The 12,732-nt window shown below is 38.9% G+C and overlaps 1 protein-coding gene across 2 annotated transcripts in view; it reads left to right on the top strand.

Annotated features, from left to right (window-relative positions):
* Positions 1-12,732, top strand: part of UBE2Q2 (ubiquitin conjugating enzyme E2 Q2) — a 46,378-nt gene that overhangs the window by 28,277 nt on the left and 5,369 nt on the right. For both annotated transcript variants that reach the window (XM_040077216.2, XM_040077218.2), the window contains 4 exons: positions 4,691-4,775; positions 9,369-9,429; positions 11,457-11,547; positions 11,888-11,946. In XM_040077216.2, the coding sequence (XP_039933150.1) occupies positions 4,691-4,775; positions 9,369-9,429; positions 11,457-11,547; positions 11,888-11,946 (296 nt within the window). The remainder of the gene's footprint in view (positions 1-4,690; positions 4,776-9,368; positions 9,430-11,456; positions 11,548-11,887; positions 11,947-12,732) is intronic.

The raw sequence follows: 12,732 nt of genomic DNA on the forward strand, positions 1-12,732 counted from the left end.
TTCTTAGAGGACTGTATGAGTTTCACAAACCGAAATGCAGTGGCTAAACCTTGTCTATTTTTTTACAGGAGCCCTGCAGCTTTTTGGGATTCTTTGTTTCCCCAGCAGAGGCCAGTAAAACAAATGCATGCCATTTACATGCTGCTTGTTGGAAAAGGGAACGTGCAGCATAATATGGGGCTTTGACTGGTGCCCAGTGCAGCCAGAAGAGAACTTTTCAGTTCCTTTCCATGTTTTTTGGCCCGAGTCCATGAGCTGTCCTCTCTCCCCTTGGCTGCAGTGCAGGCTGGAGTTACAGATCATGCTCAAAGCTTGCTCATGGGAAAGCAGTGCATGCACCCCCATTCTCATTTATTCCTGATAGGTTAAAGACATTTTTCTGCTTCTCAAGATGTTGTTATAGGAGGTTTTAGGGTTTATGTGTGTAGTACAAGTTAAGAATATGTATTTACTAATTTTGTAAATGAGTTCTGTCCTTGGCAGTATCCTTAATCCCATTCTTCTTGCTGGCATCAGGAGATAAATTTGGCTTGTGGTACAGTGTGTAACTTGGAGCAAGAATTAATCCTCCTCTTAACGTTGTAATAATTTTAAAGAACCACTGCTTACCTGGAGTTGAAAAACACCTTTGAACTGGAATCATTAACTTCAAATATTTAACAACTTGCTGCTGCTTGCTTTTCAAAGGTCTCTCTCCACATAGTCATTTTAGAGATTAATGGCTTTCTTATTAAGATAATGCTGTTAGCTTTTCCTGTTTTATACTGAGGAGTTTAAGCACTTCCCTTTAGAAGTCTCCAATGTCTCTACTTTCATCTTCAGATTTTATAAAATCTGAGGTGTCATTTCTATTTTTAGTCTAATCCTTGAAGTATGAACCTGCTTTAACTTCTAGGAATGAATGTGCTTCTGCACAAATATGGAGGAAGTTCAGTGACAATGGAACTTGTGTTCTTTAACTCTTTTTGGGAAATTTTAGATTTCAGTTTATTCTCTTGGAGAAGTTTTCATGGTTTTTTTCAGCAGGTAATTTTTGGTCTTGTAGCTAAATCTTTTGAAATGTATTGAGTGAGGAGGTTTCCTGTAGTGTTCTGATGTGTTCACAGTATTTTTCTGATCAGAAAACAAACAATCAGCACTTTGGCTATAAAACCGCAGTGAACTGCACCTCTTGTCCCGTATAACTTGTGGGGGAAGAGCAGGCATTGGGTGCATTTTGAGGGTTGGAAGGGTAAAAGAAACCCCTGAAGTCTGTGGCCTCAGTACAGCAGGGCAATGGCAAATGCTGGTCCCAGGGCACCACGAGTTTCATGTTTCCAACAGTGCCTCATCCTTGGAGGAAGAGTTTGAGAACAGGACAGGCTTGTAGAGATGCATCTCATCAATATTTTTCACGTCCAGCAGTTTTGGCTGTGAGAATTCCTGTGTCAGGTATTTCTGGTATTTGCAGCTCTCAGCAGTTGGCATGTTGTCAGCAAAGATGTTTGCCTCTTGTAGCACGGATCTCTCAGCTTACCTGCTCGTTGTTCTGGAGAGCCACAAAATACACTAGTACAGGACAGGATGATTGAGACTTTTTGTGCCTATTTGATTACTTCTTAGGAAAAAAAGTCACTTAGGTCTGGTCTGGCAGCTCATTTAACTACTTCAGATGAAATGGCTTTGCTCTTGGCATCAGCCCCATGTGACAGATACCCGTCAGATCCCGTGATTGACTGCTTATGTCTGAGGCAGTTGCAACTATAAATCTTACTGCCACAATTTGAGAAATGGGAACTCTATCTCCCTTGGAGTGTCAAGTCCCACTTTTCCAGAAGGATACTGTTATTTATATCCAAGTTCAGTCTTTGAAATTATAACTTGCATGTAGTGAGTTACGGAAAAAGCTTTTAAATTTAGTAGCAGTGTAGTCAAAACTGACCTCGATGCTCTGTATTGTGCAGTGATGGGTTGCAAGTTGTGCTCTCTTCTAAACTGCACTTTACAGTGACTCCAAAACCCATAAGTGGTACCAGAATGAAGACGTGCTCCACAACAGTGGTTTTTGGCATTAGGGTTAGCATCAGGTTTAGCTGTTACCTTCCTCTTCAAGTTCCTCCAAGGGTAGTTCAGAGCACATAAAATAAGCTCCTGTGCTAAACTACTTAAGTTAAGCTTGCTATCCTCTTTCTCCTGATTGTAGATTACTGCTTTACAGTCCATCGATTCTTTAGAGCAGCAAGTGTAACTATATTTAGTGCTGCTATATAAGGAGTGGGCAGCCCAACCAGAAATTCCTAGGGGAAAAAAGTGTGAAAAACACTGTTACAAAGTGTGTTGTGGCTTGCTTACACACACTACAACTAACTTCTTCAATTAGCAGTTATAATGGCAGTCAGGGGATGTGTTAAGTTTGGGTTTTAAATGGCCTTCAGTACAGAAGATACTTAAATTTTCATTTGCCAAGATGAACTTCCAACGTTATATATAGAAATTCAGTAATTTAATTGGATGGAAATAGAGATGCAATGAGAGAGGAAGTTTTCCAGAAGGATGTCTTTGACCATCTAACTTGTTCTTAAATTGCCTGTATTTATAGGTTGACAATTTGAAAAGTGTAAGAGAATTCCTTCTTCCAGTAAGAAATACAGTGGAAGGGGCAAGGATCTACACAGCTCCGCTCAGAAGAAAACCAAAGTTTTGACACTTGTCTATGAAATCTCTTTGTCCAGAGTCATCATACTGATGAGTCTCAATCTGAACACTCACAAAGCACAGCAAAACAAAGAATGGTGGTTACCACTGCTGTGTTTACTGGTTGAGTGTAATGCTTCCTTTTTCAGCTGATATGTAAATTGTGGCCATGAATAGCAGTAACATGCAGATATTGCATATAAACAACCTTTTTCCCATAAAATTTCATGTACTTGGGGTTCGAGAAATCCCTTTGTCTGATACTGCTCTGTAGAGAGGGGTGTAATAAACGTAGAAATTACTTGTCTGAAGATCTGCTTTTTTGTAGCTTTTGTTTAATCAGATGAAAGGAGTTGCCTGTTATTTGCAGGTTTAATTACCAGGTTCATCCTTCATACCAGTCTGTTAAGAAAAACTAGTGGAATTTCAGAAATCTGCATAATTCAATCCAAAGGCATATGAAAATGAATAGCCTTAAAAGAAAAGTCTACAGATTCTAGTGTGAAGCTAAGTATATTATGTGATACTACAGGATAGAGAAGACAGAGGACTATGGGGAGGCTTTACCATCAAGTAACTGTTACTGATATTTTTGTTGCAAAGTAATTTGGTCCTGCAGTAAGACCTTGTAGAATATAAAACATCACTGTGGACTTCAGGCAAACAGGGAGGATGTTTCAGGTATTAGGCAATGGTCACAGCTGCTTCATATTCTTCTAGAAATACTTTCCTGACACTTCTATCCAAAAAGGATGTGTTTGTAGGTGTTCATAGTGTCTGGAAGGAAACTGAAGAAATAGGTATCTTTGAATTTTTAGATGGAGTAAAAAAGCAGCCTCATCAAATTACTCATTCAGTGCTTGGTACAGACAGACTGAATTATTCTAGGTGGATCTTTCTTATTTGGTAGTGGGGTGATTTTATTTTTTTGTCATGGTTTCTCCCTCCCAGGCTTCTGAGCTCCATATGTTAGCCTGTATTTCAGTGTCAATGACTGAAGAACAGGAGCAGAAAGCTACTGCAAAGGTCCAGTGGAATAATCTACCCTTGGGAAATAGGCTGATGGTGAAAGCCCAAGTGTCACAGGCTCAGGGTTTGGGGTGGCAACTGCCTCAGCTCCTTTGGAGTCCTTATTCCTATTCTGCATTTTAAATCTTATAATGCTAACCTTTATCTCTGTTTTTCCAAACTCTTGAACCTAAAGTGGTATTTTGGGTAGGATATGCAAGTAGAGTAATCATATAACTTAAACCACAATTTTCTTATATGTTTTCTCTCACTTTGAGCTGCTGAGCAGTACAGAACTGAGCTCTACATGAACAGAAGAGATTTTGCCCTGTTGGCATAAATCACAGGAACTATGACAAGTCACAAGAAGTACTTTGCATTTTAAGGTTTACTTATCTTTGTCTTCCTCTGTGTAGATGTTGATTCCCCCCACCCCCACTCAATTGCAATAAATACTACTTTTGTTCCACGTTTTCTAAATTCACTGGTTGGTCTTCTTCCTCTGGAAGCTGCTATTCTAGAGTGGATACCTCTCAACTCCTGTGCCTTTTTCAATGACCACAGAAAAATACACCTCTGAGAAAGCAATAAAACCTTATGTGTAGAAGCTTGTTCTTAGGATTAGGCTTACTCTTCTTCCCAGTGTGTAAAGGCAGAATGTAAAATGAAATATTTCACTCTGAGACGTACTGTGCATCCACCTTGGAAATTAAAAGGCCAAAGGTTTAGGTCCTTTACAGAAAAAATACCTGTTGTACCTTGATTAAAAGTTTGCATCACCTGTAGCATTTAGTAGTATATGTTAATGTGCTTCTTTAGAGGGAGGGCCTTGTTTCTTTGGAGCAGACTTGTTCACTAGAATATTTAACTTTTCAGAAACCTAATTCTCATACAGATATTATTAATACCTTCTAATTAGTGTAACTTTGTAATGTAAAGCTGTAACTATTGTAATGTAAATAGTAAATATTACTTTTCACTTATTTGGAGCATTTTTTGTTTGTTTCAGGGCGCTGTCTCTGGGTCAGTTCAGGCTTCAGATCGACTTATGAAAGAACTCAGGGATATATATAGATCACAGAGTTATAAAACAGGTAAAATGCCTCAGATTTCCCTTTTAAAAATATATTTTAAATTAATTTTCTTGCAAAGTATTTCCTGCTAACTTTTCTGTGTTTTGTTGTCCTGTGTTTGTATATACGTGCATGTTTGTGTGCACATATGTAAAAATACATAGATTCATTGTATATACTCTTATTACCTAAAACAGTTTATTTGTGGAGAAAAATCAGAATATATTCCTTGGAATAATGGTGTGAGTTACAGTGGAAAACAAGCTTATATTTTAAATTAGTTTGAATAATGACTGGTGGTTATCTGTCAGTAGTGGATGCTGTTTCATTTATTCCTTATAGGAGCTGTAGCTAAACGAGCTCAGCAAAAGATTCAACATATTGAATTGCCTGATTGTTACCGTATGAGGAAAAAAATCACATAGATTCTGGGCAAGTTGTATTCCTCCAGGTCTGTCAAATAGATAACTCCATCACTGCAGCCAGGTGCAGGCCAGGAAGGGAACAGGAGGAATGCCTAATTAGAGAGTCAGTAAAACTTAAATATTCTTTCACTTTTCTGAACTTCTGCCTATATTTATTTCTAGAGGACTTGAATCTCACTTGGCAATGCCATTTTAATCATGTGTAAAAGAACAGGTGTAAAGAGACAATGGGGTTCCTATTTTTATTTATCATATTTAACATTTAGGTCAATTGTTTCATGCATGGAAGTGCTGGGGACAGTGGTAAAGTGTCTGGGGTATAAATTTGATGAGATAACCTAGGGTTGATTTAATGCATCTTTCTTTTAGCTTTGTTCCACCTGAGTGCTTGTCAGTGTGCCCCAATCCCCACGTGTCTGGGAAGGAATGCATTGGTGGGTCTAGGGAAGAGCTGGAGGCACATCTGTATGAAGGCATGGGGGGTGCTTTACTGCCAGGGCTTGTTTTGGTGATTGGGGCTAAGGTTGGCTATAACACACTGTAGAGGTTGCTCTGGGGTTCTCAGTCACGTGGAGTCAGCTGGGGGCCCTGGATAGGTGTGGTTTGAGGGGAGGGTTCAGGCTCTCTAATAATGCCATTTCTTGGCTTTAGATAAACAAGTCTTCATGAGTTGCAAAAGACTGATCTCGATGTAGGAAAGCATACTCTAAAATTATGAGGAAGAGCAAATCTTGCTCAACTTGCAGAAAGCTGAGGTTCTAAAGGGTGAGTGCAGTAACTTAGGGCTTATGACTTTGGAAATATGTAAAAATACTGCAGCTGGCTGCCTCATGTTGATCTCTACAGCATGGTGTAATGAAGGAGTGTCAAGTGGAGGTTGACACTACAAAGGTGATGGTAATTCTGTTTTGAAATACCGTCCTACACATTCATTACATTTTGCCAGTAAATTGATGCTGTTTGTTATAAAACGTACCTAGATTCATTCCTTATGGTTTCATTTATTCTTCGACCTTGAGTGAATTTATGTTCTCGGTTCCTTTCATACACACAAAATTCCTGCTTCCACAGCCTAGTTCTGCCTTTCTTCAGGTAACTGTCACCATGTGCACAGGCTGTGGCCAGTAATTGGCTTTTTTAATGTCATTTTTGTTCAGAGCACTTGCCCCATGGTCCATTTTACCCTAAATTTAACTTCTTCCTGTTAATGCACAAAGGGACCCATTGTGAAACTTGCAGGTTCTGGTCACTGTTGCAAGGTAATATAAGGCTGTTTTCATTTCTTTGTAAGACAAGCCAGGAAGGCTAAGGCTGATTTTTAGTTGGTTAAGGATCACTTTATTAAGTTTGCGTGAGGTTACACATTTTGAGGACTGACAGTAGGACAACACTGGGGGTTCTGAAGGGAATAATACTTACAGCAATAGTATTTTAAATTTTTTCTTTTCTGTTAGACTGTTTTATAAAAAAGTACTATTAAAAGATAGTGGCTTCAATTGTTTGTGTACATTCAAGGTAGTATCTATTTTAGGAACTAATTTCCTTTAACAAATGAATCAAATGCTGGAGTTCAAGCAAAAGGTTACAAGCTCACTCTCAGCAGCAAAGTTGCTTATCTACCTGGGAAATCTAGGGGAAGAATTGCCCTTAAAGAAACAGAAAATAATTTTCTTACAAGCTGACAGAAGCGAAAAATACTCCAGCTAATTAAGGTACTCTGTTGTGAATTAGACAGTTTCATTAACCCGTTCAGATAATGAGAGCTGCAAGTCCTGCAAAACAAGATTATCTCATTTCCACATATTAGATTGGAGATTCACAAAGGACTTAATATAATTTAGGGGAATGGGAAAGGAGGGCAAGAAACAAAGATTTTGGGGATAATAAATTAAATCTTTCTGTTCATATCTTCAGCATCTGTTTTATTCATATATAGTTCATATAGACTTCAATTCCCTGTTTTTATCCAAAGACTGTATGGGATTTACTTTTTGATGTAATAATGTTACTCTAAATAAGATATTCCCTCTGTTTTGAAAGGAATTATTTTCCTTTCTCCATTCAAATTTCTTACTTTTTGCTTGCTTCATCGTTCTGTGGGTTTCTTTTTACTTGATCACCTTTGACTAATAAAACCCTTGTAAACACAAGCAAGAGGAACCTACCTTGGTTCCTGTCCTAAATTAAGGACTTCTCAAAAACTGCTATTAATAAGTTAAATACTTTTTTACGGGAACCTTTTTCTTCATGCTGTCAAAATAACAAAGAAAGCATATAAATTATTTCCAAATAAGACCTCTTGATAATTCAGAAAACCCCAAACATGCCTTCCCTCATCTTTGGATAGTGTTGTTAAGTAGGTTCCGTATCAAGACACGGAGCCCCCTGCTGCTGTTCATGAAGAGACACAGATGCTCTTTGGTCAAAACCTGGCTGCTTGAGGAGAACTCTCCTGCAGCTTCTGCTTAGTGCAGTACAGCTCTGAAGAGTTCAGCTCTTCTGTTAGGGAAGCTGGCAAAGCCTGTGGGCTTTGAAGGACTGGGACAGGGGCTGTGCCTGAGAACAGGAGGCCCAGGATGATGGAGGGAGCTGGAGGCTTAGTGAGTGAACAAGGGGATGGAAGCTTTCCTCTGATCTTCCATTGTTTAGCACCGTGTCAGGAGCCTTACTGTAACAAGTATTCTTTGCTCCCATTTGGATGCAGGGGGAAGAAAATATTTTGGACACAACAATGGAATGGATTTATCATTAATGGGAGTTGACAGTGAGCAGAGTTCTGAATGTCAGCTCTTTTGTTGTTACATCAGAGCAGTACAAATTGAAATTCTTACAGTTTGTGACTTACACAAAGGTCAGTTCAGAAAATAGCATCCTTGGATCTGGGGAATTGGAAAAAGGCCTTAATAGCTCCTTTGGTTGATCCTCAAACGGAGATGTCATGTCTCTGAGGTAGCTGCTGATTAAAAGGGACATGGATAGCACAGCGAGTATGTGTTCGGGTCTGTATTGTTACTCTAGACATAGAAAAATTAGAAATTATGCTCTTGGCTGCAGTACTCGCTTGTTAGTGGCACTCAGTGAGGAGAAACAAGCATGGGTGCTTCAACTCATGTGCCGAGTTTTGAAATGCTTGAGAAATAAAGGTGTCTGGACAGCTTGAAATGCCATCTGTACTCCAAGTACTAATGCTTATAAGTTTCAATTGCAAGATTGTTTTTATGCTAGAATAATAAGCTCAGAAATTAATACCCTCCGTTCCTTGGGGACAATGTGGTGACTGCAATCTGGTGGTTGTGTTGCCTTCAGAAATCCTAAGCAGGTTCCCAATTTGCATATGGCTTCCAAATAATTAGGTCAGTGGCAAAGATGCTGTTAAATATTATGCCAGGTAATGAGTTTTATAATAGTAGGTTAGTCTATATGCATGAATATTCTGTGAAAAAAGAGGTTTCACTTTTGTACATGACTGATACTATGCTCCAAATTTTGTCCGGTGGTTAAAGATTTATTGCTTTTTCCAGAGCTGCTTGTGAATTTATGCAGAGAGGAAGCTTTGAGTATACAAGTAAATGGCAGATAATTTCCATTCTTCCCTGGGAGTGAAATGCACAACTGTTGTTTAACATGCTTAAAACAAACTGGCTGCTGAAAGTCACCAGCTGGCTCCCACAGACCATTCCATTCTTTAGATGCATCTTTCTGGCTTCCTCAGTCAGCTGTTGGGAATGTGCTTCATCCACTGCAGTATCTCCTTTTCTTGGGGTTTCTACTGCATACACTGTCCTGTGTGCTATCCTGGTCTGCCTGTACTGAGGAGAACCTGTGAAACAACAATGTTGCTTACTCACACTGTGAAGCGTCTTAAAAACATGGTGGCAGGGTACTGGGTGTAAAATAGAGTGAGTAATAAGCAAGCTGGAGTTGTAGTTGTGGAAGGTTTGAAGGTGAAATGGTTAAGTATCAGGAAAAAAATTATTAATGTGGAATTTTTAAATAGAAGTGAAAACACTTTTTCCTTGTAGCTGCTCAGAAGTGCATCTGCTGCTGGAGGAAGGACATACCTCAGTATCAGTATCCTACCCATTGCTTACACCTGCTGACAGTATTCATATTTAAAAGCAAAGAATGTTTTTGCTGTTTTCTATCTACACTTTTAGTGCATAATTAATTCCATCTCATATTTCTACAGGGATATATTCGGTGGAACTGGTAAATGACAGCTTGTATGAATGGCATGTTAAGCTTCTCAAGTAAGTTAATGAAGTTTTGCATGTTCTGAATAATCTGTTTTATTATTGCTGGAGAGATTCTTTTGATAAATGAATCTCTCCAGCCAGAGCGTATAAAAGTCTGTTACAATAGTAGCAGCAGTAATGGTAATTGTAGCCACTAAGTAGTGGCTGTAATTCTGATAGGTAGAAATGTGTAGAGATGGAACTGTAGTAACTGAGCTGGCAAAAAGACAGACCTGCTTTTCACTGCCAACACTATGTGTATTGCATTGACTATCATTACTGTTCAGTTCTAAAACTGCTCCAAAATATACAGCCTTAAATGATGAAAAATTTTTCAAGAATTTTTGTACGATTTTATTTTTATTTAATTACAGGAAAATCCAGCTCTTAATCTAGAACAGAACTGTCATTAGCTGTTGATTTCTATAGTTAAACAGACACATAGGACTGAAACTTTTAGCTGTTGTATAAATGTGAGTTATATAATTATATGTACCTTTTATTCTGTCATCACCTAGCACACCAAGTGAAAAGGCAGTACATAACTCACCTTGCTACATCCATAGTCCAATAACTTTAATCCTAGAGCTGTTAGAGTGAAGTTATTCCTGGTAAGAGGATCATCTGCTGTCATCCCTGGACAGTACCCTAAAGAAAGGAAGGAAGAGCCTTCCCAAACTGTGCTGGGTGGCTGCAACATCTGGCAGTGGATGAAAAAAATTCCATGGGTTCAGATATATCCTGGGGGTTAAGGATAAAGACAGGCTGGTTCAGCACAGTAGTTGACCTGTCCTTAGGAATTGTTGCCTTGTCCTAGGGGTGAGACTTGTGCAAACTGGGTCATCAGCTGCTGAACTGGTTCTGTTTCCTTCTTAGTGTAATCATGGGCATGTGAAGGTTTTGAGGCTGAAAATGGCAGGAATGACACAGAGAGATCTGTGTCACATTATGGGAGGCCTTTCCTACCAAGCACTTCTGTAACCAAGTGCTCAAACCGTATGCAGTGATTTGAAACCTCAAATCACTGTGAACAGGTCTCATTTTCTGCCTTCAGAAAAGAGGAAATGGAGTACATGCAGCAAATGCCTTCCAGAATGTATAAGAGAAGTCTTGTGTTTATTGTAGCAAAAAGTGTCTGGAGACAAATGTGCTGTGTGCAGAGTAGCTGAGGGGTAGATGTCAGAGGAGAGAGCCTGTGTGAGGAAGGACCTGTATTGTTACAAGAACCAGTCCCTTTGAACTGGCCCGGCAAAAGTTATGGCTTGAAATGAGAGGTTCCTAAGCACTGGAAGATTTTTTTTTTTTTTTTTTTTCCCTGAAATAACTTCACAATGGTAGGATGGGGACAAACTGCCCAAGAAGTTCTGAAATGAGATCTAATAACTCTGTAGTGCCAGCTGTAGCAGAGGATTAGATTTAATGGTCTTTCAGTCCCTTTAACATCTGCTTTTGGCTTGCTGCAGGTGTTTTTGACTAGTCTCTTCTATTTAAAAGCTGATGGGGTGTCAGAGCTTGGTGGGATTAACCCAGTGGTGTCTGAATTAATGGCCAGGCTGCTCACCACCAGCATTTTGTAACAAACAGTTGTTGAAATTCTGCTGAGCAGAAGCTGCTGGCTTTAGTACTTCTGCTGATGCAGATTACTTTTAACAGCTGATGCAGAACTACAATTACATATTCCATAAAGGACTCACTAACTATGTGCTGAAAACTAGATGACTACAGTCTTCCTGGTTTTTTCCCCTCTTATTTGAACACAACTGAACTGAAAGAGAATTAAAATTGCTCTTTTCAAATGAACAGCTTATTCTGTGCTGTGTTTAAGCAACACTTGATAGCATTGGGAATGTAGTATAATGCAGCAAGTTTTCATGCTGATCTCAAGTTTTTACTTGGTGAAAGGAGCTAGAATTTCCTACAGTTCACCTTAAACTAAATTTGTCAATGACAAATACATAAAGGAAGTTTTTAAGAGGAATTACTGTTTACAGATAATGAAAATAATAACTTCATCCATGATCTCCCCCTGCTGCTTTTTATAGGGTTGATCCTGATAGCCCATTGCATAGTGATCTTCAGGTCTTAAAAGAAAAAGAAGGTGTAGAATACATTTTACTCAACTTCTCTTTTAAGGTAAGTGTCTATGGGATGAAAAGCTGCAGTTAAATTTGAGGCTTACTATAGAAAGTGAATGAAATTACCCTCAGCTATTACTTGGGTAATAATGGATCTGTAGCATTAAAAAAAAAAGGAGGAAAAAAGGAAAACTAACTTTTGAGTTTGGAACTGAAGCTTTGGCAATGAAAGCAAAAAAATGCTTTTTAGCCAGTACTATGGAAAGGGAATCTTTACAGAACTGAAAACTTGTAGCACTTCAAATCTGATTTAACAAATAAGGTGATTGAAATTCTTTCTGGATGGGAAGCAATATCACACTATTTTCCTTAACCTGCTATTCTATTATTCTTTTCAGGATAACTTCCCTTTTGATCCTCCCTTTGTGCGAGTGGTGTCTCCTGTGCTCACGGGAGGGTAGGTTTGAGTTGCCCTGCAGAAATTGTGCTTTGTGGTAAAAATGTTACAACTTGAAAAACTCTGCCTGTCATAGTGTGTAAGAACTGACACCTGTGGGGGGTTATCATTGCTGTTCCTGCTCCTGTTGTAGGGTGGTTGGGGGTGGTGCTTTGAACAGATCTTATCCCTGTGTTGCCTTAAGTTGGCTGTAAAGTCTTAACTGTCTCTCTCTTGCTGGTAATACTGCCATAAAATTTTTGTTGAAAAATTCCTCAAATGCTAATCCAGACCACTAAATTTAATTGAAAACATGCTCCAAATGTCATCTAAAGCATGTTTGAAGTGCTGTCTGTGGCACTTGTATATATCCGTGGAGAGACAATTAAATTCACCTTTCAAGGCTTTTATGCATCTCCTGGTGACAGGAAATGATGTCTGCATCTGAAAATGCAGTCTGTGATAGCTGGTGCTGATTCTGATGTGATTTGAATTGCCATGTATTCTTCTTGAATTCTGTAAGGGCTTTGTGCCGTTAAATAGGGTTCATGAGGGATGCTGCTCTCTCAAGACTAAACAAGCAGACCCAAATACCAGAAAATTCATTGGATTCTAATTTGATTGTACTCGAACTTCTTTCTAGAATTAAAAAAGGATGGCTTTCCAGTGGTCATTTCTCTCTGGATGCCATACGGATGTATGAGGTTTAAATGTCTTGATCATAGAGGAGAATACATTTTGGCAGTGGTAAATTCTCTTCCCTTCGTCAAGGTTTTGTCATGCTCAGATGTTCTGATGAGTCCCAGT

This window comes from Hirundo rustica, chromosome 13 (genome assembly GCF_015227805.2).
Source record: "Hirundo rustica isolate bHirRus1 chromosome 13, bHirRus1.pri.v3, whole genome shotgun sequence".
NCBI lineage: Eukaryota > Metazoa > Chordata > Aves > Passeriformes > Hirundinidae > Hirundo > Hirundo rustica.